Source organism: Hylobates moloch, unplaced genomic scaffold, assembly GCF_009828535.3.
Source record: "Hylobates moloch isolate HMO894 unplaced genomic scaffold, HMol_V3 SCAFFOLD_52, whole genome shotgun sequence".
NCBI lineage: Eukaryota > Metazoa > Chordata > Mammalia > Primates > Hylobatidae > Hylobates > Hylobates moloch.
The window spans coordinates 517,593-545,336 of record NW_026652327.1 but is presented as its reverse complement, the minus strand read 5'-3'; the positions used below and the strand labels follow the sequence as shown (position 1 = coordinate 545,336).

The window sequence follows — 27,744 nt, the reverse complement described above, 5'->3', positions numbered from 1 at the left end:
GGAGGCTGAGGTTGGTGAATTGCTTGAGCCCAGGAACTGGAGGATGCAGTGAGCCAAGATCATACCACTGCACTCCAGCCTGGGCAACAGAATGAAACCCCCTTGAAAAAAATTTACATACATACAACTACTATTCAGGGCATTTGTATTTTATGTTTCACCCTAGAAGTGGGTGAAAATATGGGCATGAATAACTCAGTTTCAAGAGGTCTTCATTCAATCACAAGATTATCTTCTCTGAAAGAGGTAAATGCACACCTACCTATATTCTTTTGCTGTTGCATACACGATTTAATCTATTCTCAGTTTTAACTCCAGTGGTATACTAGGGGCAGAACATGGACTCTGGATTTAAAGCAGCTCAATTCAGAGTGTTGATCTGCAAATCACCATTAACTTCATTAAAGAGTTGTTACAAAGATTAAATAAGAAAATACAGGTAAAGCCGGGCGTGGTGGCTCATGCCTGTAATCCCAGCGCTTTGGGAGGCCGAGGCAGATGGATCACAAGGTCAGGAGATCGTGTCCATCCTGGCTAACATGGTGAAATCCCGTCTCTACTAAAAAAAAATACAAAAAATTAGCTGGGCGTGGTGGCAGGTGCCTGTAGTCCCAGCCACTCGGGAGGCTGAGGCAGAAGAATGGCGTGAACCTGGGAGGCGGAGCTTGCAGTGAGCCGAGATCGTGCCACTGCACTCCAGCCTGGGCAATAGAGCGAGACTCTATCTCAAAAAAAAAAAAAAAAGGAAAAAGAAAAAAAGAAAAACAAAAGAAAATATAGGTAAAATACTAGCACAATTCATGAAACACAGTAAATATTCTATCTATAAATGATGAAAATTATTTTTCAGGAATCAGAAAATACTGAGTATTTGTTCCCTTCCTTACTCCTTATAATCTGATTTCTTAAAATTGAAATATCATAGAAAAAATAAAGGTAACATATGTTCATTGTAAACATTCAGAAAAGTGTAAAGAAAAATCAGTCATAACCTGACTACTGTACTAGCATTTTGGAATGTATTCCTTCTGATTTCTTTCTCTGTGTATGTATATATATAAATGCATATAGGTATATATATAATACATTTAAAAATTGGATCATAGTATGCACACTATTTTATAATTTGGTTTCTATGGCAAATTAAATGTATATAGTCCCTTTAATAGTTGCATAATAATTCTATATTCAGTTGTCCCTAGGTATCTGTGGTAAATTGGTTCCAGGATACCCCCCAAACCAAGATATCAAAATACATAGATGTTAAAGTCCCTTATATAAAATGGGATAGTATCTGCATATAACCTATGCATATCCTCCCATATGCTTTAAATCATCTCTAGATTACTTATAATACAATGTAAATGCTATATAGTCATTATATTGATTTTTAAAATTTGTATTTTTTTGTTGTTGTATTGTTATTTTGTTGTTGTTTTTTTTTTGTTTCTTTGTTTTTGAGACAGTCTCGCTCTGTTGTCCAGGCTGGAGTGCAGTGGCGCAATTTTGGCTCACTGCAACCTCCGCCTCCCGGGTTCAAGTGATTCTCGTGCCTCAGCCTCCCAAGTAGCTGGGACTATAGGTACATGATGCCACGACGCCTGGCTAATTTTTATATTTTTAGTAGAGATGGGGTTTTACCATGTTGGCCAGGCTGGTCTCAAATTCCTGACCTGAGGTGATCTGCCTGCCTTGGCCTTCCAAAGTGTTGGGATTATAGGCGTGAGCCACCACGCCCAGCCTTGTTATGTTTTATTGTTTTTTTTCCCCCGCAAATGTCTTCTCTCTGAGGTTGGTTAAATCTGTGAATGTAGAACCTACAGATAACAGAGGGCCAACTGTAATATTCATTCTTAACTTGGCTAAAATCATTATCCACTATACTCAAGAGCCTTTCCTGATCAGCAATTATTCTGATCTTAATTTTAAAGGTGGTAAATCTGGTTAAGGGCAGTGCATTTAGAACTGAAAGCTCTAAGTCCATTATCAAGGCTCCAAACGATTCTTTTTTAAGCCCTTTCTTAGCTTTGACTCAAATTTTTTTATGGTTCAGTCCCATAAACTAAAGAACCAACTTGATTGACATGACTCAACTGCATAAAACTTACAAGAAAAAACAGAAACATATATGCTCTGGAAAAAATACAGGTAAGGTGAAAAACCTGAGATTTGAAGTTTTACCTTTTCCAGGGGAGCCAGCTGCTCTTTGAGATCCTCTAGTCTTTCAATAAGCTCCCTTTCCTTGTTTAACTGGTGCTGTTCAATGCACAGTGTAGTGTATAGCTGCTGGACCAATGTCTTTACATCATTCAGCGTTGCTGCATTTTCGTGACTTAAGAGGTCTGAAACAAAGGAGTTACATTTTTAAAAAAATGTATGTCTTAAATGATTGCTATTCCTGGGACTATCAGATGAGGCAGATTCATCCATTATAGGTATCTCACCTTCAGTGTTAAACTGAAGGAAAGTAATAGTTCTCTTTTTTTTTTTTTTTTTTTTTTGAGACAAAGTCTTACTCTATCACCCAGGCTGGAGTGCAGTGGTGTGATCTTGGCTCACTGCAGCCCCTCCCTCCAAGGGCTCAAGTAATCCTCTGACGTTAACTTCCCAAGTAGCTGGGACTACAGGTGTGCACCGGCCACAAGCCTGGCTAATTTTTGTATTTTTGTACAGACAGCTAATTTTTGTATTTTTTATACAGACAAGTTTTCACCGTGTTGCCCAGGCTGGTCTCGAACTCCCAGGCTCAAGAAATCTGCCTGCCTTGGCCTCCCAAAGTGCTAGTATTACAGGTGTTAGCCACTATGCCCAGCCAATAGTTTTTGTTAAAACAAAAAAGTTGTCCACAAATGTAAAAAGTAAATTCATATCTCGGTAACTCAAAAATTTGAAACAAATATCTACCATTATATTCTTAGAAGTCTAAATGCTACAAATGAGGACATGATTAACATTAAGAAAAATAATACAAATAATAGTGATCTTCATTAGATAAAGACAAAATTAAAGCAAATGTTAAAAACTAGTAGAGAGGTTTGGAATCAATCTGATTATTATGCTTATTAAAATGGTGACTATAATTCATCTGTAGTCCTGCCATTTTAATTCATTTTTTTCCCCGTAGTAAGTGCTAAGGGAAAAATATATAGTATTTCAAATTTGCAAATACAAAGGCATAAATAAAAATGCCATCATCCTAATAATCTTTTTTTTTTTTTGAGACGAAGTCTCGCTCTGTTACCTAGGCTGGAGTGCAGTGGCGCAATCTCGACTCACTGCAAGCTCCACCTCCCGGGTTCACGCCATTCTCCTGCCACAGCCTCCCGAGTAGCTGGGACTACAGGCGCCCACCACCACACCCGGCTAATTTTTTTGTATTTTTTGGTAGAGACGGGGTTTCACCGTGTTAGCCAGGATGGTTTCCATCTCCTGACCTCGTGATCCACCTGCCTTGGCCTCCTAAGATGCTGGGATTACAGGCGTAAGCCACCGCGCCGGCCCATTCTAATAATCTTAACCTTCATTCTCCTTCTCCCTAGTATACCAACTTTTATTCATTCCTGTTGATGAAAGACAGAGAATAGCTGTATGGGCCTCAGTATCATGGTCTAAAGGGTATGAAGTTATGAGAATGACTGAAAGGGTGAAAGATTAAATTCTTTCATTCAATATCCTCTATTGTGAGTAGCATGTATTTCTAGAAATATAAAAATTATGTTTTCAGAAACAAAAACTCTGCTGATTAAAGCTGTCAATTTTTTTTTAAGCACAATTTTTTTTTAGATTCTTATTAACTTTAAATGTTAGGTACAGCATAAGGGTAGCACTCTTCTAAACAAAACAAGCCACAGTCAGAATTAACTATATATTTCAAACATTCTTTAAGGATGTCCTTTAGTACAGTTATTATAGAAGTTCAATCAATGAAAAAATTCAGATGAAGGTAGCAAATTGGATTAGAGAAGAGCTGATATAGTAAAATGGGATACAACACCTAGCTGGGTTATCTTGTATGCCTCTGTAAATATGTGCTGAATTAATGGGAACATAAAAGCAAGAGCACTTTGGTTCCAAAAGTCATCTATGTCAACAGTGTCTTCCTTGTACCAAAGCTGCTGCTCACATTTGCATATAGCTTTAAACTGTCCAAAGTTACCAGAAGAAGAAACTGCATTCTAGGAGGCTGAAGTAACTTGTTCAGAACATCACAGTAAGGGGTAGAGTCCAGGTCTCCTGATTTCTAGGCCTGGAGCTACACTACAGTGCTTCTACTATACCAATACTAAATCTCTCCTGCAAGCTCAGTTCCCTTTCATGAACTATTTTATTAGATAAAGCAGATTTGTTCCATCTTCCCCATGTATATATAAAAATCTAGTATTGGCCAGGCGTGGCCTGTAATCCCAGCACTTTGGGAGGCCAAGGTGGACAAATCATGAGGTCAGGAGTTCGAGACCAGCCCGGCCAACATCATGAAACCCCACCTCTACTAAAAATACAGAAATTAGCCGGGCGTGGTGGCGCGTGCCTGTAATCCCAGCTACTGGGGAGGCTGAGGCTGGAGACTCGCTTGAACCTGGAGGCGGAGGTTGTAGTAAGCTGAGATTACGCCACTGTACTCTAGCCTCAAAACAAAAACAAAAAACAAACAAAAAACCACAAAAAAACCCTAGTATTATTCCTCTTAAACATCCTGCACCTAGTGCCTTCTATTTCTTTCCTCCATTTAGCCCTTTCACTAAAGCATTGCAATGCAGGGCAGAGGAACGGAACATGCTTATTCAATAAATGGCATCCCTCTTAAATACTGAATTTCAAACCACTCTCTTACTGTAGTCAGCTGAAAAAGAGTGATGGTACCTTGGACGCCAGCAATACCTTCCTCAACCAGGGCCAGAAAGACACAAGGTAGAAACAAAATTTGAGCCTATTTTGCATTTTATCAAAAGAAGAAAAAAAGATTTTCTTTACTATGTTTAAAAACCAGGGAAGGCCGGGCATGGTGGCTCACACCTGTAATCCCAGCACTTTGGGAGGCCAAGGAGGGTGAGGATCATGAGGTCAGGAGATTGAGACCATTCTGGCTAACACGGTGAAACCCCGTCTCTACTAAAAATACAAAAAAATTAGCCGGGCATGGTGGCAGGCGCCTGTAGTCCCATCTACTTGGGAGGCTGAGACAGGAGAATGGCATGAACCCAGGAGGCAGAGCTTGCAGTGAGCCAAGATTGCACCACTGCACTCCAGCCTGGGCAACAGAGCGAGACTCCATCTCAAAAAAAAAAAAAAAAACAAAAACAAAAAACAAATAAACAAACAAAAAAAACACAGCCTGGGCAACATAGGGAAACCTCATCTCTATAAAAAATAAAAAATTTGCCAGGTGTGTGGCGTGTGCCTATAGTCCTAGCTACTTGGGATGCTAAGGTGGGAGGATCTGCTTGCTTGAGCCTGGGAGGTCAAGGCTGCAATGAGCTGTGATCACAACACTGCGCTCCAGCCTGGGTGACAGAGTGAGACTCTGTCTCAAAAAAATAATTAAATTTAAAATCAAGGAAAACAAAGTGTTTATGGATTTAAAATCATATTGAGTTTCTGCGAGAGATGCTATCTGATGGCATAATCTCTCACTAGCAAATAGCGGAACTAAGAGAGCTATGATGTATGCATCTAAACATTAAAAATGTCTTTTGAAATTCTACACCAATGCTATTGAGTTACTAAAGTTCACACTTCAATTTATGATTATTTCCATGAATTATAGGTTTTTGACCCTTGCAAGCTTTATACCCTAATTTACTTCTAGAGAAGCAAGGTAGATATTCCAGAGTTCCTGGATACAGATAAAGCAACGGGTTGTTTTAGGCTGCCAAATCACCAGGGAATCAAATACAATCCCCTGTTTTTTCAATTTCTATCTTTTCTTATTCAATTTGAGAAAAGCTTTATTTAAAAAACTAAACGTTCATTTCTGTTTAAAAAATACAGTTATTACAGAAATGGTTGGTATTTATTAATTGATTACAATACCTTTAGTTTTTGACAACATAATACATGGAAACTCACATCTTAACTTTCCTGATTGTTATACTTTATATAGCATTATATTAGTGAACTTTCAGAAAGTTACCAATAGAAAATCTAAACAGGTGAACTCTCTAAATAATTTACACAAAAACACACCTCTGTAAAATAGGACTTGTACTTCTGTTATTTTAAAGAGAACTTCTAGCCCGAGAATCAGGGAATAAAGAAGAAAAACACATTAGCATAGCTGATAAATGGCTAACTGTCCCTGGTCTACATGTTTAATTATTCCAACTTCAAAAAATCTGATTTGATAATGTCTTACTACAGTTGACCCTTGAACAATGTGGCAGGGGGCGGGGGGGGTTGGGGCACCACCCTCCTACAACTTTTGAAACCTCAAAAACTTAACTACTAATAGCCTACCTGGACTAGAAGCCTTACCAATAACATAATTAACGAATGTTTTGTATATGTATTATATACTGTATTCTTACAGTAAAGCCAGAGAAAAGAAAACATTAAAATCATAAAGAAGGGAAAATAAATTTATAGTGTTGTACTGTATTTATCTACATTGTAAGTTTACATTGTCTGTTTACAAGATAAATCATCTGTCTAAAATGATGGGCAACCATAGCTGCAGACCTCAGTCTACGGTACATATCAAGCAATCCAACTTTTTCTTGCAATGTCATATCACTTTTCTCTGCTTCTTGGGAGCATTTCCAGCATCACTGGTAGCACTTCGTATGGGTCCCACAGTGTTATTCAAGGTGGACTAAACACAAAAAAATTTCGAGAACTGAAAGAGATCAATTTTTACTGCAATAGACAATTTACTGGAAAGAAGAACTATCCATGAGGAGATAATTAGCACCACACAGCATTTTAAAACTGTGTGGTATGTGATATTAAAAACACTTGAGTTTACCGCAATAGCAACAAGAGGTGGCTATGAAATTACTAGAGTTGGCTGGGCGCGGTGGCTCACACTTGTAATCCCAGCACTTTGGGAGGCCGAGGCGGGCGGATTATGAGGTCAGGAGATCGAGACCACGGTGAAACCCCGTCTCTACTAAAAATACAAAAAATTAGCCGGGCGTGGTGGCGGGCGCCTATAGTCCCAGCTACTCGGAGAGGCTGAGGCAGAAGAATGGCGTGAACCCGGGAGGCGGAGCTTGCAGTGAGCCGAGATTGCGCCACTGCACTCCAGCCTGGGCGACAGAGCGAGACTCCGTCTCGAAAAAAAAAAAAAAGAAATTACTAGAGTAGTATACTATGTACTAGAGTCAATTTTATGCAGATATTATTTAATACTGCATCTTTACATTTGTTTACATTTCTGTCAACTGCAAATGGCATCATGCATGGTCTATGTGTGCATAAGTTTTGATAATTTTTAACTTTTTATAATAGATATGTATATATTTTATGGTAGTAAACGATAAAAAATAGGAAGGGTGTGGTGGTTCATGCCTGTAATCCCAGCACTTTGGGAGGCCGAGGTGGGTGGATCACCTGAGGTCAGGAGTTCAAGACCTGCCTGGCCAACATGGTGAAACCCCATCTCTACTAAAAATACAAAAATTAGCCAGGCATGGTGGCACGTGCCTGTAATCCCAGTTACAGGGAGGCTGAGGGAGGAGGATAATTTGAACTCGGGAGGCAGAGGTTGCAGTGAACTGAGATTGCACTGCTGCACTCCAGCCTGGGGGACAGAGAGAGACTGTCTCAAAAATAAAATAAAATAAAATAAATAAGATAGACTTGTGTCTACACATATTTCATGCATTCATGACATACTTAACTTTTCTTAATTTTTTAGATATTTCTAGGTTATGTGGTTCGTTTGCAAGGTTTTTCAAACCTGCTTTGTTCAACAGTCAACTGTATTTAAAGAATATCTTTCCATTCTTACTATTTAAGGACACTTTTATATACTTTCTCCCAGCTAGCTCCCTCTCATTTAGCTTAAAGAAAGTGAATATGGCCTCTGCACAATCAAAATGCTACCCAGAGAACACATTTAATTCACTCAATGTAGAAGGAATCAATGGGGAATACAAAATCACAGTGCCTTCCCTCACAGCATCAAAGAAAAGGACGAAGCAAAATTCAGAGAAGAGATTAATCATTTTTGGTTGGTCAGGGGTCAGAGACAGAAAGAGTATGATCATTAAAGGTTTACTGGAAGAGTCAATACTGACAAGTTTGACTTGAGAAAACAGGGGTTAGAAAGAAAGGCATCTTCGGCAGAGGAACGTGAGCAAACAGTGAGATGGAAAAGAACGGGGCATAGTTCAGGAAACCACGAAGGAATACACAGTGGAGAAAAAGTAGGCAACATGCAGGAGGGAAAGAAAACATTTTAAAAGGTAGATGTGGACCAGATTACAGAGGAATTTAATAACAGGGTTTCACTCAGAACTTTTCTATGTTACACCCAATTCTTTCTTTTTCTTTTTCTTTTTTTTTTTTTTTTTTAAAAGATGTGTTGCCCAGGCTGGTTGCTACTGTGTTGCCCAGGCTGGTCCCAAACTCCTGGTCTTAAGCAATCCTCCTGCCTCAGCTTCCTAAAGTGCTGGGATTACAGGTGTGAGCCACCTTGCCAGGCCTAAACCCAATTCTTAAAAGCAGGATTGAAAAGAAGGAATGTCCTACAGCAGCGGTCCCCCACCCCTGGGGTGCAAACCAGTACTGGTCAGTGGCCTATTAGGAACCAGGCTGCACAGGAGGAGGCCAGTGAGTGAGCATTACTGCCTGAGCTCCACCTCCTGTCAGATCAGCAGCAGCATTAGATCTCATAGAGCACAAACCCTATTGTAAATTGTGCATGTGAGGGATCTAGGTTGTGCGCTTCTTATGAGAATCTAAGTGATGCCTGAGGATCTGAGGTGAAACAGTTTCATTCCAAAACCACCGCCTCTGCCCCCGCCCCCACTGTCAGTGGAAAAATTATCTTTAACAAAACTGGTCCCTGGTGCCAAAAAGGTTGGGAACTGCTGTCCTATGGGGCTGGTGGAAGGAGTGGTGGAAGGGGCATTAACAACAGCAGTGAGTTACAATAAATATCAAGGGTAAATAGAGAAACAGGACCAAAAAAGACACAACTCGGCCGGTCGCGGTGGCTCACGCCTGTAATCCCAGCACTTTGGGAGGCCGTGGCGGGCGGATCACAAGGTCAGGAGATCGGGACCATCCTGGCTAACACGGTGAAACCCTATCTCTACTAAAAATACAAAAAATTAGCCAGGTGTGGTGGCAGGCGCCTGTAGTCCCAGCTACTCGGGAGGCTGAGGCAGGAGAATGGCGTGAATCCGGGAGGCGGAACTTTCAGTGAGCCGAGATTGTGCCACTGCACTCTAGCCTGGGTGACAGAGCAAGACTCAGTCTCAAAGAAAAAAAAAAAAAAAAGACACAACTCAAAATGCTATTTTAGAGGGCTACTTAGCATTGCACTGTGCAGAGCCATAGCAGAGGCCAGGATGAAAAGAAATATTAGCAATACTGACTCTGTCTTTATTTAAAATTTTGTTCATCATGCATTTTTTGCATTAACTCTGGTTTTTTAAAATAGTACATAAAAATACTATTTATCTTGCTGGGTGCGGTGACTCATGGCTATAATCTCAGCACTTTGGGAGGCTGAGGCAGGTGGATAACTTGAGGTCAGGAGTTCAAGACCATTCTGGCCAACATGGTGAAACCCCATCTCTACTAAAAAAAAAAAAAAAAAAAAGAAAAATTAGCCTGGCAGCTGGGAATAGTGGCTCATGCCTGTAATCACAGCACTTTAGGAGGCCAAGGTGTATGGATCACCTGAGGTCAAGAGTTCGAGGCCAGCCTGACCAATATGGTGAAACCTGTATCTGGCTTGAACCTGGGAAGTGGAGGCTGCAGTAAGCCAGTGTCATGCCACTGTACTCCAGCCTGGGTGACAGAGTGAGACTCTTAAAAAAAAAACCCAAACAAAAAAACCCGACAATTCTTTATCTTGATTACTGAGTTTTTTGGTGACCTCTTACAATTTGTGTCTGAGGCGAGCACCTTTCCTTTTCCCATAAAAGCATATACAGGCTGGGAACAGTGGTTCACGCCTGTAATCCCAACACTCTGGGAGGCCAGAGAGGGAGGAGTGCTTGAGCCCAGAAGTTCAAGACCAGCCTGGGCGACATAGTGAGACTTCATCTCTACAAAAAGAAAAAAAATTATCCAGGCATGGTGGCACATGCCTGTAGTCCAAGCTACTCCAGCTGCTTGGGAGGATAATTTGAGGTCGAGGCTGCAGTGAGCTGTGATTATGCCACTGCACTCCATCCTGGGTGACAGGGTGAGACCTTGTCTCAAAAAAACAAAAAACAACAACAACAAAAAGTCATGTCAGAAGTTCCTAAGAACTATTATTATTGTACAATAATTGACTTTCATATTGCTGACCTTGAGCCATAAAAAAAGCTCAATACTTATTACAATGCTTAAGAGAACAGAGAAGCCTATAGCTTATTTTAAAAAGATATCTCCTGTAATGTTATTAAAGTAGTACAACTTTTGGCCTTTATGAAGGGAAGGGGCTTCAGTTATGTTGGACATTCATTTATGTGAAACAGAGTGACAATGTCAGATAATAAAGCATTCTGGAATCTAGGCAGAATCGAAGTGATTTTAGTCGATGTACTAGCCAAGTACCAAGTACAATGAGCTCTTCAACTGAAATAGTGTCTATCTGTATGTAAAACTTTCAGCGTTCTTTGAATACTGTCTGTTTCTTAAGGTTACCCAAGGAAAAAAAATAAAGTTATTTCCAAAAGCCTTTCCCACATTTCTGTGACCTTACCAAGGTTACTATTTTACCTCTTTTTGGTGGTCGTACGTGATATGTTAAGTCATTAATGACCAGCTTAAAGTCATCAAGGAGGAGGAGGTCTATTCCTGTTGAAGCAGCAACGCGAACACCATCTGTGAAAATTTCAAATGAAACTTGTAATAGGTCCATAATTATTCAAGAATGGTCAGGAAAATTCAATCTTCAAAATCGTTTTTAAAAATTACCTCTTCCTTTTAAAATTTCAGTTAACTTTTTGCCTCATTTCCTATGCAAACAAAGTTTAGGTTGAAGCTCTGTTTTTAGGACTCAAGTTTGTGAAGATTTAACAACAGCTTTTCCTGTGAACTATATCAGCAAGTGAAATAATTAATGGTCATAGTTCTAGAGGTGTACATTGGAAATCTAGGATCACTGGGAGAGCTGTATGGACTTAACATTGTCTATAATGGAAGCTGGTTGAGTCAAAAGAAAAAAAACAGTATTTTCTGACATATGGTACTTTTCAGTATAGTCACTGATTAGTTGCCAATAATTCAGTAGAGACAGATGCTGGGGTTAGCAAAGTATTATACATCCACCAGCTGGTCTACTAATTATATTGCCAGATGAGTAGAAATGTGGTAATTGTTAACTGGTGAATCCAGGTGAAGGGTAAATGGGCATTTATTGTACTAACCTTTCAAGTTTTCTGTAGATTTGAAAAATTTTAAAGTAAAAATGAGGAAAAAACAATGGGAAAAAACTTAAAAATGGGAAAAAAAACTTAAAAAGATTAAAAAATAAATAAATGAAATATATAAAATGGTAATTTTTAGTGCCTTATTTTATATTCTTTTCAAATCATATACTTCTTTATTTTGGCAAACTTTTCTTTCCAGAGATGAGGGTTTAACTACTGGAAGTATTTATTCTACACCTAAAGTAATGATAAAAAGTCTCAATAATATAAAATGTGATTGATTGTTCATCCTTGCTCATGGCATTATATGTGAGCTGCTTTTGAATGAGATTCCCTGTGCATACACATTTGCTAAAACCGATCAATTATATTCTGAGTACCACTGGGAGAGAAATCACTTCCTCTCCTGGTAAGTGCTAAGCAAAAGAAAAAAGTTTTCTGAAGTTAACAGTATAGGGTTCTTTTGTAGCTACATGTGTGGTATGTATGTATGTGTCTAGAAATGCTGTGGGGTGAAATGAGGGGTAGATGGTAATTAATAATGATGGTGACTATACCTGGTGAATAGATAGCAACTCTGTCAATTCCCCGATCCTCTTCTTGCAGTTGTCGTAAAAACACACCAACAGAGTCAGAGATAGGCTTGAGTGTGAACTGACAGCGTTCACGCCGGGATGGTAGCCTCACAGATATCACAGGTAACCCATTTTGATAAACCACTGTAACATCTGAATGAAAAAGACCCACAAACATATGATAATTGGATTTCAATGTAAGTTAAAGTCATATTATTACTATTCTTGCATGGGGGTCTATTATTAGTGTGATTTAAAATGTTTTCAAAGAAGGTTTAAGTACATGCCCTTTAGCATTAGTTGAAGGTTATTCTGGGAACTGGCTTATAAAAGATCAAATGGATCACATAGCTCATTTTACAGATATGAAAAAACAGGCAAGGAACTGTCTTCTGAGTGGGTCAAGGAAAGGCTTTCTCAAGGATATCAGGTGAAGTTCTAGATATTGGTGAATACAAGCCCTGGTTCCATTTAGCAAGATTTTATTAAGCAGTCAGAGATTGCTGGGCCAGACTTCATAGCCTGTAGGACGTGGCTCTCGGGATCCAGAGCTTTCAAGAAGTACACTAATAAGTGAGACTCTTACTCCAAAACAGTCAATTCATGTATATATAGTACAGTATTATATCCAAGCTGATAAGTGAGAAACAAAAGTGAAATCCTAAGCCCCTCAACTGACTGAATGGACCCCCTCTTGGCCAAGGGGACCCCAGGGTAAACCTTTAAAGCTAAGTTCTCAGCCATGACAGGATGGGAGGTCAGACACAATTCATTATACCCCTTCCTTGCTAGCCACCATTAGGCATTCTTTCCTAAGGGCTTAAGAGAAACTAGCCCTTTCAAAAGACTCCACCACTGGTATCAACCAATTAACTGACCAACACTGCCCCTCTTTTTTGCCTGACAAGAGGCCACCAACCGTGGAGTGGTTCTGGCCAGTCTACTGAGAATGTGCAGTGAGGGTTTTCACACCCTCTGCTTCATCTTTTGATGCCAGAGAGCTGAAAACTCCACCCTCAGATTATGCTGACGCAGTCATTTTTTGTACACAGGACCCATGAAGGGGCATGAAGCTCAGTTGTGCATACACACATTTCTCCTTTCATAAACACGCATGGCCTCTCCTATAGCGTACTGAGTATGTATATTTGGCCACCCTGCTCAGCATGCATTCCTGTTCTTTTTGCCTCTTCCTCAAAGTGTCTGTTTTTGGCTTCTGTCACAGCCTGTCAGAATGGCCACCCTGCAGCCTGCAACCTTTATGAGAAATATAGGTCTCCTTTCCAAATTTATGAACCTAGCCATTCTTCAGTTGTCATAAGTTAGCATTCTATCAAAAACAATTCATGTTCTCTTGAATGTCTTCATGAGCTTGGCTAGACAGAACCAAAACTCAGAGTTTAAGATTTTATAACAAAATGTTATGAAGGGAAAATTTATTATGAACTATTAATTGAAGGGATCTTCTACAAAAGTATAGCATAGAATGCCTATTTCCTTATTTTCTCCCTCAGTATTCTTGATTTGTAGGGTCCCAGTAGAACAACTATCAAAATAACCCTCTTTCATAATAATTTTCAAACACATTTTTTAAAAAATGCATTTTTAAAATAAAAAAATTTTTACATAAGCAACTAAGCATTTAAAGATGATGTTAGCACTGAGGAAAGAAAACAGGCTTTGGAGTCAAATATGGGACTGAATCTTGGCTCTGTAATTTTGGGCATATTATATAACTTCTCTGACCCTCACTTTTTTCATATATAAAATGGGCTTTGGCCAGGCATGGTGGCTCATGCCTGTAATCCCAGCACTTTGGGAGGCCGAGGTGGGAAGATCATGAGGTCAAGAGATTGAGACCATCTTGGCCAATGTGGTGAAACCCTGTCTCTACTAAAAATAAAAAAATTAGCTGGGCGTGGTGGTGCACGCTTGTAGTCCCAGTTACTCGGGAGGCTGAGGCAGGAGAATCACTTCAATCCAGGAGGTGGAGGCTGCAGTGAGCCAAGACTGCGACACTGTATTCCAGCCTGGCAACAGAGTGAGACTCTGTCCGAAAAAAAACAAGGGGGTTTAATCCCTAACTCACAGAGCTGTTGTGAGAAATGAGTGAAATACATAAATAATTTAGAACACTTAGCATATTACATGATACATAAATGATAATGTTTCCTTACTAGCTTCTTTGAAGAATCAAAAGTTGACCAGATGTGGCGACATGTGTCTGTAGTACCAGCTACTCAGGAGGCTGAGGCAGGAGGATTGCTTGAGCCAAGGAGTTTGAATCTCTAGTGAGCTATGATTGTGCCACTGCACTCCAGCCTGAGCAACCGAGTGGGACCCCAGGTCTAAAACCTTTTTTTTTTTTTTTTTTTTTGAGACAGGGTCTTGCTCTATCACCCAGGAGTGCAGTGGCACGATCATAGCTCACTGCAGACTTGAGCTCCCAAGCTCAAGCGATTCTCCTGCCTCAGCCTCCCAAGTTGCTGGGACTATAGGCGTGCACCACCATGCCAGGCTATTTTTTTTTTTTTGTTTTGTTTTTTGTTTTGTAGAGACAGGGTTTCACCATGTTGCCCAGGCTGGTCTTGAACTCCTGAGCTTGAGCAGTGACCCGCCTTGGACACCCAAAGTGCTGGGACTAAAGGCATGAGCCACTGTGCCTGGCTTCTAAAAACAATTTTTAAAAATAAAATAAGAGTCAAAAATTACATTCTGTTATGCTTCTAAGGATTTATATCCCTACTAATCGAAGAGTTTATAGCAAATGTGTGTTAAGATTAATGTTTTGGAAATCCAAAATGCATCAAGCTTTCCACAGTTGTAGTTGTAGACATTTACATCTTATTTCCTTGTCTATTCTAGTAATTTATAAGGCCTACATTACCTACAAAATCTTCACACTAAAATCTTTCATGATTTGAATTTTCAAGAAATAACCCTAATTGAGACATAGTTTATAAATAACAAAATACATTCTTACTTAAAATGGAAATCTGATGAGTTTTTACATAAGAATCAAAATAAAGAACATTTCTATGATTCCCCCAAATTCTCTGATCCCCATCCCAGTTAATCCCTGGGTAACCATTGATCTGATTTTTGTCACCACAGATTATATTAGGTTTTTACAGATTTTTATATAAATAAAATCACGCTATGGTCCCTTTTGTATTTGGCTTCTTTCTCTTGGCATGATTATGAGATTCACCTATGTTGTTATTAGTAGTTCATTAATTAACTAGTTCATTAGTAGTCATTCATTTGTATTACTGAGAAGGGTGTCATTGCATAGACACACCACAACTTGTTTATCTTGTTGATGAACATCTGGCTTGTTTCCAGGTTTTGGCTACTATGAATAAAGCTTTTATGATTATTTGCATACAAGCCTTTGTGTGACATGTTTTCATAGTGTATCTTTCCCTATCCTTTTACCTTATCCATGTTTTATTTAAAGTGAGTTTCCTGTAGAAAGCTTATAGTTGGGTCTTGCTATTTTATCCAATCTAACAATCTCTGCCTTTTAATTAAAGTATGTATATTATTTGCATTTAATGTAATTTAAGTGTGGCTGAGTATAAGTCTACCATCTTACTACTTATTTTCTATTTGACCCTACTGTTCTTTCTTCTACTTTTCCTCTATTCTTGCCATTTTTTAGATTTACTATCTTTTAATCTCTTTAAAAAGGATTTTTTCATTTAATCACTATTTATTACAATTTAATCTCTATTTTTTTTTCACTTTTATTTTTTGGAGACATGGTCCTAATCTGTCTCCCAGCCTGGAGTACAGTGGTGTGATCACAGCTCACTGCAGCCTTGATCTCCTGGGCTCAAGTGATCCTCCTACCTCAGGTTCCTGAGTGGCTATAGGCATATGTAACTATGCCTGGATAATTTTTTTTTTGGTGGGGGTAGAGACAGGGTCTCGCTATGTTGCCCAGGCTGACCTTGAACTCCTGGACTCAAGCAATTCTCACACCTCAGCATCCCAAAGTGCTGGGATTACAGGATTGAGCCACAATGTCCAGGCTAATCTCTGCTATTGACTTACTAAATATACCTTATTTTATTTATTTTTATTTTTTTTGAGATAGGGTCTTGCTCTGTTGCCCAGGCTGGAGTGTAGTAGTGTGATCTTGGCTCACTGCAACCTCCACCTCCTGAGTTCTAGCCATTCTCCTGCCTCTACTTCCTGGGTAGCTGGGACTACAGGTACCCATCACCACACCCATACTAATTTTTCTTTAGTAGAGACAGGGTTTCACTATGTTGGCCAGGCTGGTCTCAAACTCCTGACCTCAAATGATCTGCCCGCCTTGGCCTCCCAAAGTGCTGGGATTACAGGGGTTAGCCACCACGCCTGGCCCTTATTTTATTTTTTTTAAGCATTACTCTAGAGCAAGTATTGCTAAACTTTTTTCTGTAAAGGCTGAGGTATTAAATATTTTAGACTCTGTGGGTCATAAGATCTCGGTTATAACTATAAACTCTGTTACTGTGGTGCAAAAGCAGCCACAGGCAATATGTAAACAAATAGGCATGGCTGTGTTCCAACAAACTTTATTTATAATAAGCAATAGGCTGGCTTTGGCCTGTAGGTCAGGGGGTTGCCAACCCCTAGGCTACAGACTGGTACCATCGAAAAAGCGTCTTGCATGAAACTGGTCCCTGGTGCCAAAAAGGTTGAGGAGCACTGCTGAAGGTCATAGTTTGCTGAATTCTGCTCTATGTTATACATCTTTACCATATCACGGTCAGTCTTCAAATAATATAATATCACTTTAGGTATAGTTTAGAGGACCTTACAACAAATACGTCCATTTCCCCGCTTGCATTCTTCATGGTATTGTTCTCACATGTTTTTCTACGTATATTATAAACTGCACATTATTTTTGTGTGGTTTACCTTTTGATTATCTTTTAAAGAAATTTTGTTTTGCATAGTATATGATAAGAGTTTGTGTATATTCTTATCTTTGTTCCTCTATGTCTTTTTTTCTCTGTCTGCCTTTTTAAAACTTTTACTTTTTAATAAAGACAGGGTCTCATTCCGTTGCCCAGGCTGGAGTTCAGTGGCACCATCATAGCTCACTCAGTCTCAAACTACTGGGCTCACTGGATACTCCCGCCTCAGCCTCCAAAGTAGCTGGGACTACAGGCATGTGCCACCATGCCCAGCTAATTTTTTTTATTTTATTTTTGAGACAGAGTCGCGCTCTGTCACCCAGGCTGGAGTGCAGTGGTGTGATCTTGGCTCACTGTAGCCTTCACCTCCCGTGTTCAAGCGATTCTTCTGCCTCAGCCTCCCCAATAGCTGGGATTACAGGTACACAACATCACACTCAGCAAATTTTTGTATTTTTAGTAGAGATAGGGTTTCACCACGTTGGCCAGGCTGGTCTCGAACTCCTGACCTCAGGGGATCCACCTGCCTCAGCCTCCCAAAGTGCTGGGCCAGCTAATTTTTTTAATTTTAATTTTTAATTTTAATTTTTGTAGAGACAGGGTCTCACTATGTTGCCCAGGCTGGTCTCAAGCAATCCCCCTGCCTCAGCTTCCCAAAATGCTGGGCTCACAGGTGTAAGCCACCATGCCCAGCCCTCTGCCTGCTTTTCAACATTTTCCTTTTATCATTGGTTTTCAACAATTTGACTGTGATGTGCTTTGCTTTTCTTTATGAATGGTTGGGAGTTGTTAGATTTTTTAGATCTGGCTTTCCTCAAATTTGGAAAACTTTTGACCTTTATTCAACTATTCTTTTTTTCTGTCTCCTACCCTTCTGGGATTCCAATTACACTTATGTTAGGCCATGTGATATTGTCTCACAGGTCACTGAGGCTTTCTTCATACATTTCAGGGGCTTTTTTTCCCCCTCTCAGCTTCATTTTGGATAGTTTTAATTGCAATATACTTTAACATCACGGATTTTTTTTCTTCTGCAGTGTCTAATTTCCTGGTAATTCCATCTATATGGTGTTTTCATTTCAGACATATTTTTCACCTCTAGAAGTTGCATTTGTTTTTATATCTTCCATTTCTTTTCACATTATACTTACACTTTTCCTTTTCTCTATGAGCATAAGGATCATATTTATGACAGCTATTTTAACATTCTTGGCTGTTTATTCCATTATCTCTGACATTTCTAGGTCTGTTCATTGACTGAATTTTTGGAAGGCTTATTTTTTGCTTCTTCATATGCCTAATAATTTTTGATCGGTGGTTAGAAATTTTTAATTTTACATTGTTGAGTGCTGGATCTTGTACAGTTAAAATACTTGCATGTTAGTTTGGCCCTTTCAAGACTTCAAAAAATTCTTTTAGGACAGATCTAGAGAATCTTTATTCTAGGACCAATTTGTCCCTACTTCTAAGATATGGTTCTTCTGAGAATGTCTACCAAATGTTCATGTGTTCAAGTGTATCTCTCTACTGTGGCTAGAGGGAAGCAAAATTATTCATTTTATATTACTGGCAATAGTTATTTTCTAGGAAGTTGTTCTAAGCTGGTCTTGTGGTTTAGAATTCAGCCAAAGCCTCACAGGATGCCTATGCAGATTTCCGAGACTCCTCTTTCTCTTCATAGCTCCTTCCTCTGTAAATCTCTGTCTCATAAATTCTAGTTGCCTTGGGATTTACAAACTCTGATCTCTGTTTCTTCATCTTAACTAGATGGCCAAGCTCTGTTTCCCCTCTCTGTGATGCAGTTTAGAGGCTGCCTCAGGCTGTAAACTCAACCAATGCAGGGTTCAACTCATTTGTTCCTCTTATCTCAGGCATCACAGTCCCATGTGCCTGTTGTCCAGTATCTGAAAACAGTTGTTTCAGATATTTTGTCTGGTGTTCTAGTTGTTTATAGCAGGATAGTAATTCCCATAGCAGTTAATACTTCATGGATGTACGATTTGAATTTTTACATAAAAACTAAAAGGCAAAATCAGAATCCTTATTGCCTTTTTCCTTCCAAAGGAATAGTCTGTTTCCTAAGGAAGAAGAAGTCAAAATAGTAATTTGAATTGAATATATAGTATGTACTATCTAAAGTTTGCAATACCTAAAGATATTTTTAAAATTTGTCATATTCCTTCTTGTTCTAAAATAATCCTTAACAATTAATCTACTGTTTCCGGAAGTCAGAACCACTAACGTGAGAATATTTCTATCTTTTCTATAGGCAGTAATGATGATGAAGTCATTAAGATTAGTGATTAAATTATCCAATTATCCCCTTTCTGTATGTGAAAAAGAGTAACCACAGATCAAGAAGTAGAGAGAGCTGAATTTAAATACAAGATAGAATCTGTGAGTCTGAAATATATTTGGGGGATCTTGAAACTGTCTTTGCAAAAATTATAAAAGTGAGAAAATTATGACAGTGAAAGACACCTAATCTAACCAACTCCATATTTCCTTTAACCTCCAAACTGCCCTTGGTCATTCCTGGGCTTGGGCCTAGCTAGCTTTGGGAGAAATTTAGTTTTTAGTTTAAATAATACGCCTTCCCCCAAAATAAACTGCCTTCACAAAACTAACGAAAGAGCAACAGGTTAGGAAGATGGGAGGAGGCTGAATTCTGCTAAGATATAAGTGGAAGGGATTACCAAGCCATTATTCCAGAGGTCACAAGATTTGCAACTTCCCCACTCCCACTCATGCAGATAACATCACTGTTGTAGAACCTAAGATTAGCCTTTTGAGATGTCCTTTCAGGCTCCTGTGGCCCCCACCCAGAAGAGGACTCAGCACATGAGGACCATTTTCCACACCCCTATGACTGTATCCACAACCAATCAGCAGCACTCATTCCCTTAGCCCCCTGCCCACCAAACTATCCTTGAAGAATCCTGGCCTCCAATTTGGGGAGACTAATTTGAGTAATAAAACTCCAGTCTCCTGTTCAGCCAGCTCTGTGTGAATTAAACTCTTTCTCTATTGCAATTCTCCTCTCTTGACAAATTGGTTCTATCTAGGCAGTGGGCACAGAGAAGCTGTTGGGCAGTTACAAATGCACTAAAACATCAGTTTCACAGGTAAATGCTTAGGGGTTACTGTTTTAAAATAACTGAGACAAAGTCAACAGAGAATATGGAGGTCTTTCATACCCAATTTAACTTCTTCCTTTAAAGAGCATGATGCTTTTTTCAAGGGAATGAAATAAGAAAGCTTTTGAGAAACTCTACAAGGAATAATGCAATTCAGAGCTGACAAGCCTTTATTATACTGCTTTTGAAATCCCAAGGCCTGCTTCTTTCCTACACAGTAGATTGTAATGTCAACGTTAGATTTCTTAGTTTGCAACTCAGGAATAACAATTGCCAAGGTTCCTCAAGTTTCACAATATAAACAATAAACAGGTGGCTGTAGTGAAGTCACAATGGGTATTCATAAGCTAATGACAGTTGTCAGCTACTATTATCTAGAGACAAAATATTCTTTTAAAGTATAAATTGCATCAAGTGGCTGTTTGGTTGGATTTTTTTTATCTTTTGTTTTGATTTCCATATGAATAAAATAAGAAATAATATAAGTATGTTCCAGAGCAGTGTGCTTCAAAAAAAGCCTAGAAATTGTGGCGCATTCAACATGAATACTTAGAGCTAGAACATGATAACAGATTTAGGCATAAAAACAAAAAGCTGTGGAATTGTGCGGACTCAGAAGAGTAGTGCAGGAACTACAAACAATTGCATTTGAAGAAGGAATACATATTTTAAAAATGGCTTTGAGGCATCAGGAGTTGAAAAAAGTCGTAAAATACAAATGTTTATTATTTTGTAAAATATTTTTTAAATGCTTGTAAAATATATAGTATGAAGTTTGGCTGGTGTTCAAAATAATGAGTAAAATCTCCACTAAAATATATCACCTGTATATATCTTGAGGGCTTATTATGAAAGGGAACTGGTACACAAGGAAGCACATGTTGGGGTTTTTCTGCAAAGCTACTTGAAGTAGAACTATATATGATGGATGATTTCAGGGGCTTATGATCTTAACATTGTCGATTTCCTCCCCATTTTCTGTAATATTCTGCATCGTAAGTGTGAGATATAATCATAGAATTTCAGTGTTGGAAGGCCAGAGAGATCATGCAAACTAACATCCTTCTTTTGCAGCTAAGAATAATAGAGTCTAGTAACGTTAGATAATATTCCTCAGCCAAGCACGGTGGCTCATGCCTGTAATCCTAGCACTTTGGGAGGCCGAGGCGGGTGGATCACCTGAGGTCAGGAGTTCGAGACCAGTCTGGCCAACATGGTGAAACTCCATCTCTACTAAAAATATAAAAAATTAGCCAGGTGTAGTGGCAGACACCTGTAATCCTAGCTACTCAGGCACCCAAGGCAGAAGAATTACTTGAACCCAGGAGGCGGAGGGTGCAGTGAGCTGAGATCGTGCCACTGCACTCCAGCCTGGGCAACAAGAGCAAAACTCTGTCTTAAAAAAAAAAAAAAGAAAAAAAGAAAAAGGTAATACTGCTAAGGTCACAATTCAATCCAATTTGGATCTCATCATTTGACTAAGAAATCCTCTTCTAGGTCACACATGACATTAGGTTGCTAAATTCAGTAGAAATTTTAGCTCTTAACTTGCTTTTTTAGCAGCATCTAATGATGTTAACGACTCCCTCCCTTTGTAAAAAGTTTCCCCACCGGCTTCTATGATGCTTCTAGCTTTTCTTTCTGTCTAGACCTTCTAATTTCCCCTCATAAGCTATTCTTCCTCTATTCATCCCTTAAAAGTTTCTAAGTGCTTTGTCCTAGGCCTCTGTGCTTCTCAATTCACATACTCTCTAGGCAGTCTCACGTCCTCCCACAGTCTCATGTAAATGCTGATGATATCCCAAGCCTATATTCAATTGTCTGCTAGAAATTGGGTCTCCCACAGCCATAACTGAAACTCAAAAGTCCTAAAAGTGAATCCATCTTCCCTAACCACCCATAATCTCAACCAATAACACCACCATTATTTTATTTTTGACCAAGCCAGAAAATTACCTGGCATCCTTGACTATTCGTAGAGCCAGAATCTGACATTTCTCATATCTTATCAGTCATCATGTGCTTTCATTCAATTTTTTTTTTTTTTTTTTTTTTGAGTCTTGCTCTATCACCCACGCTGGAGTGCAGTGCAGTGGCGGAATCTCGGCTCACGGCAACCACCACCTCCCAGGCTCAAGCATTTCTCCTGCCTCAGCCTCCCGAGTAGCTGGGATTACAGGTGCCTGCCACCATGCCCGGCTAATTTTTTGTATTTTTAGTAGAGACGTGGTTTCACTATGTTGGCCAGGCTGGTCTCGAATGCCTGACCTTGTGATCCACCCGTCTTGGCCTCCCAAAGTGCTGGGATTACAGGTGTGAGCCACCAACCCCGGTCCTTTCATTCTATTTTTTAAACAGCTCTAAGCCCTCTGATACTCTCTACACTACCACCATTTTACTCCAGGCCACCACCATCTCTTTCTTCTATCAGCTACATTGTAATTGGAGTCCTTCATTCCAGCCTTGCTCCAGTTCAATTTTCCACTAAAGCAGGGTGATCTTTTTCCAAATGAAGCCACTATCCTGAAGTTGGTAGTTGGCGTTTACCATTTCCATCCATTTATACACACACACACGCACAGGCAGACACACACACACGCATGCACAAACATACATCTCAATACACAATATTTAGTATTGTGATAGCCAGCCTTCAAGAAGGCTCTCTATAATCCTTGCCTGTAAGTATCTGCTATGGTTTGAATGTCTCCTCCAAAACTTACCTTGAAATTTAATTGCCATGGTGTATATGTGCCACATTTTCTTAATCCAGTCTATCTGGAATACTATGCAGCCATAAAAAATGATGAGTTCATGTCCTTTGTAGGGACATGGATGAAACTGGAAAACATCATTCTCAGTAAACTATCGCAAGGACAAAAAACCAAACACCGCATGTTCTCACTCATAGGTGGGAACTGAACAATAAGAACTCATGGACACAGGAAGGGGAACATCACACTCCGGGGACTGTTGTGGGGTGGGGGGAGGGACAGCATTAGGAGATATACCTAATGCTAAATGATGAGTTAATGGGTGCAGCAAAACAACATGGCACATGGATACATATGTAACAAACCTGCACATTGTGTACATGTACCCTAAAACCTAAAGTATAATAATAATAAAAAAAAAAGAAAAAAAAAAGAAATTTAATTGCCACTGTAACAGTGTTGAGAGGCAGGACCTTTAAGAGGTGATTGGGTCATGAAGGCTCTGCCCCGTTAACTGGATTTTTGCCATTATCACAGGAGTGGGTTAGTTACTGGGGGAGTGGATTCCTGATAAAACAAAAAGGGTGAGTTCAAGTCAATTTCCCCTCTCTGTCTCCTGTGCACACTTCCTCACCATGTGATGCCTTCTGCCATGTTACAATGCAGCAAGAAGACCCTCACTAGATGGACTCCTCGATCTTGGACTTCCCAGAACTGTAAGCCAAATCAATCTTTTCTTCATAAATTACTCAGTTTGCAATTGATATAGCAGCAAAGAAATGGACTAAGATAGTATAGATGCCTGTTGACTTATGATGAGATTACCTCTGCATAAACCCACTGTAAGTCAAAAAATGCATTTAATACTCCAACAAATCCATCATAAAGTCAAAAAACTATAAGTTGAACCATCAGAAGTCAGGGATTGTCTGTATTCATGCCCTGTGTAGTGTCATCCACATTAAATCAGGGCTGGTCTGCAGAACCAATATGATACAGCTGAAGTGATGATGTGTAACTTCCAAGACTATGTCATAATAGACTTTACTTCTGCTTTGGTCTCTTGTACACTTGCTCTAGGGGAAGCCGGTCATCATATCATGAGGACAATCCTGCAGCCCTATGGAGAAGCCCACATGGAGAAGTGGTACCTTCTTGACCAAAAGTAAACTTGTCAACCATGTTAGTGAGTCACCTTAGAATCAGATCTTCTGGCCTCAGTCAAGCCAGATGATTAAGGCCCCGACTGACTGACATGGGGCTGCACCCTCATAAGACTACAAACTGCTCAGCCAAACTATTCCTAAATCCCTAATCCACAGAAACATGAGAGATAATAAAAGATTAGTTTATGCCCCTTTGTTGTAATTTGCTGTACAGTATTAAATAACCAAATATAGTATGACTTTGCATATATTTATATTTTATAGTAATATCCCCTATACATGGAGGATATGTTCTAAGACCCTCAGTGAATACCCAAATGCAGATAGTACAGAACCCTATATATAGTATTTTTTTTTCCTACACATACATACCTATGATAAAGTTGAGGAACTACCTATTTCTGGCTTTTGACTGGAGGCTATGCTTCCCAGCCTGTTAGAATGGCCACCCTGTAGGCTGCAACCCTTTATGAGAAATGAAGTTCTCCTTTCCAAATTTATAAACCTTGGAATTCTTCAGCTGACATGACTGGCCTATGAGGATGGGATCTGTGGAGAACCCCAGGTTCCCCCAACATGATCAGAAATCATTATACAGGACAGGTGCAGTGGCTCATGCCTTAAATCCCAGCACTTTGGGAGGCCGAGTCAGGCAGATCACTTGAGGTCAGGAGTTCTAGATCACCCTGGCCAACATGGCGAAAACTCCGTCTCTAGTGAAAAAGTGCAAAAAATTAGCTGGGCATGGTGGCGTGTGCCTGTAGTCCCAGTTACTTGGGAGGCTGAGGCAGGAGAATCGCTTGAACCCGGGAGGCGGAAGTTGCAGTGAGCCGAGTTTGCACCACTGCACTCCAGCCCGGGTGACAGGGTGAGACTTCGTCTCAATAAAAAAGGAAATCAATACACTGGCATCTAAAGCTCCGCTGTCTCCCTGACCACACTGGGAGGAAATTCCCCTGGATCTAAGATCTCTTACTTTTAGGTAGAAGATTTTGGAGGCTTTATTCCTCTCCATTTGGATTATTCCTTTCCACTCCTTCCCTTCATTGCTTCCTGGTCCCTTCCCAGTCCCTATCCTGGTTCCCTCCATCTGGACCCTAAAGGGAACTTTGTTAGCTCTGGCTTTGAGGGATGGGAGGAACCTTCCCAGTCCAGTCAAACATTTTCATTTTCAAAAAAGAAGAAAAAATTTTTTTAAGTTTAATTTATAAATTAGGCACAATAAGAGATTATCAGAAAGAACTAAGAAAAAAATAGAACAATTAAAACAACATGCCAGCATCACTACTCTTGTACATGGGGGGGGGGGGGGGTTAGTATTACGTAAAATAAGGGTTACTTGACCACAAGTGCTGCAATACTGTAACAGTCAATCCAGTAACTGAAACAGCTACTAAGTGATTAATGGGTGAGTAGCATATAAAGCATGGATATGCTGAACAAAGGGACGATTCACATCCCAGGTGGGATCGAGCAGGATAGCACAAAATTTCATCACACTACTCAGAATAGCATACAATTTAAAACTTATTAACTGGGCCATGCGCGGTGGCTCACACCTGTAATCTCAGCACTTTGGGAGGCTGATGCAGGCAGATCACTTGAAGTCAGGAGTTTGAGACCAGCCTGGCCAACATGGTAAAACCCTGTCTCTGCTGAAAATACAAATATTAGCTGGGTGTGGTGGCAGGCACCTGTAATCCCAGCTACTTGGGAGACTGAGGCAGAAGAATTGCTTGAACCTGGGAGGCAGAGGTTGCAGTGAGCTGATATTGCACCACTGCACTCCAGCCTGTGACAGAGCAAGACTCTGTCTCAAAAAAAAAAATTATTTCTGGAATTTTCCATTTAATATTTTCAGACTGCGGTTGCCCGTGGGTAATTGAAACTATGGAAAGTGAAGCCATGGAAAAAGGGGTGGAGGGGAGACTCCTATATATAAAGGATCATGGTATATACAACCCTCTAAAACTTGCCTTTTATGATAATCATTGCTTTGAGGTTTATCAAAGTTGAATCATATTTCTGGAAATATTCACTTAAATTCCTACACATAAGGAAGTGGTAAATTTTAAAAAAAGAAAAAAAACTCCTATATAGAATTTCGTTCTATGAATACATTGCTTAACGACAGGGATAAATTCTGAGAAATACATCAGTAGGTGATTCTGTCACTGTGTGAACATCATAGATAATATTTACAAAACCTAGAAGGTATAGCCTACTACACACCTAGTAGGTATCTAGGTATTGCTCTTAGGCTACAAACCTGTAAACCATGTTACTGTGCTGAATACTGTCAGCAACTGTAACACAGTGGTAAGTATTTGTATATCTAAACATTTCTGAACACAGAAAAGGTGCAGTAAAAATACAGTATTATACTCTTTTGGGACCAACATCATATATGTGGCCCATTGTTGACTGAAACGTTGTTATTCAGTATATGCATGACTGTATACCATAATTTGTATATTGAAAAACCAGATTTCCCCCCTATTATAAATAAAAATAAGGCTAAGAGAAAGTAGCACTACTCAATGTTTTTAGTTTCTGATGTAAATTTTTATTTCCTTTTAGAGCCTTGTGTTTCACATTTTACTCCTTAATTCATCTGGAACTTATTTTTGTGATGTAGAGAAGTTGATTGTAGTAGTACCATTTATTAAATAGTCTGCCCTTTCTCCTTGGCTTTACAGTGCTAATCAATCACATGTCAGATTTCTATATATGCAAGCTTCCTCTAATCTGATCCAACAATCTTTCCTGTACCAATACTTCATTGTTTTGATTATTATAGTTTTAGAAATATGTCTTAATATGTGCTTAGGTACCACATGTCCCTTTGTTTTCCTATTCCAAATTTATCTTAGTTTTTTATATAGCTTTACTCTTTCATGTGAATTTTTAAGTAAGTTGATCAGCTCCTACTGGGGTTTTGATTAGCATTGCATTGAGTTTATAAATTCATTCTTCATATCTATTAACATGGCATAACTCTGCATTTATTCCTCTTATGTCCTTCAATAAAGTTTATTATTCTCAATAAACGTCTTACATTTTTACTAGTTTCATGCCTAGATGCTCTCAAGTAATTTAACAATCACTTATATTCCTAAGGATAATTCCAAAAGTCTATATGCTTTTTTGTTAAATTATATGTTAGACAAAATACAAGATTGTCATTTTAATAGAATAAACTAAATATCTATCTACTTTGGTGACAATAAGGAGCTTCCTTATACATTATCACAAAAACACCCTCAGAATATCTATATATATACATTTTTTTGAGACAGAGTCGCACTCTTGTCACCCAGTGGCATGATCAAGACTCACTGCAGCCTTGACCTCCCAGGTTTAAGAGATCCTCCTGCCTCAGCCTCCTGAGTAGCTAGAACTACAGGTATATGTCTCCATGCCCAGCTAATTTTTTGTATTTCTATTTTTTTACATTTTTTTTTTGAGATGGAGTCTTGCTTTGTTGCCCAGGCTGGAGTGCAGTGGCACAATCTTGGCTCACTGCAACCTCTGTCTCCCGGGTTCAAGTGATTCTTCTGCCTCAGCCCCCAACTAACTGGAATTACAGGTGCCCACCACCATGCCCAGCTAATTTTTATATTTTTAGTAGAGACGGTGTTTTGCCATGTTGGCCAGGCTGGTCTCGAACTCCTGACCTAAGGTGATCTGCCTGCCTTGGCCCCG

At 39.4% G+C, this 27,744-nt stretch overlaps 1 protein-coding gene across 1 annotated transcript in view; it reads right to left on the bottom strand.

The window, feature by feature from the left end:
* The window catches only part of LOC116463675 (calcium uniporter protein, mitochondrial), a 211,041-nt gene that overhangs the window by 16,656 nt on the left and 166,641 nt on the right, over window positions 1-27,744 (bottom strand). Inside the window, exons 3-5 of the mRNA XM_032146882.2 lie at window positions 12,092-12,262; window positions 10,882-10,986; window positions 2,182-2,342 (exon numbers count right to left, since the gene is read on the bottom strand). Of these exons, the coding sequence (XP_032002773.1) occupies window positions 2,182-2,342; window positions 10,882-10,986; window positions 12,092-12,262 (437 nt within the window). The remainder of the gene's footprint in view (window positions 1-2,181; window positions 2,343-10,881; window positions 10,987-12,091; window positions 12,263-27,744) is intronic.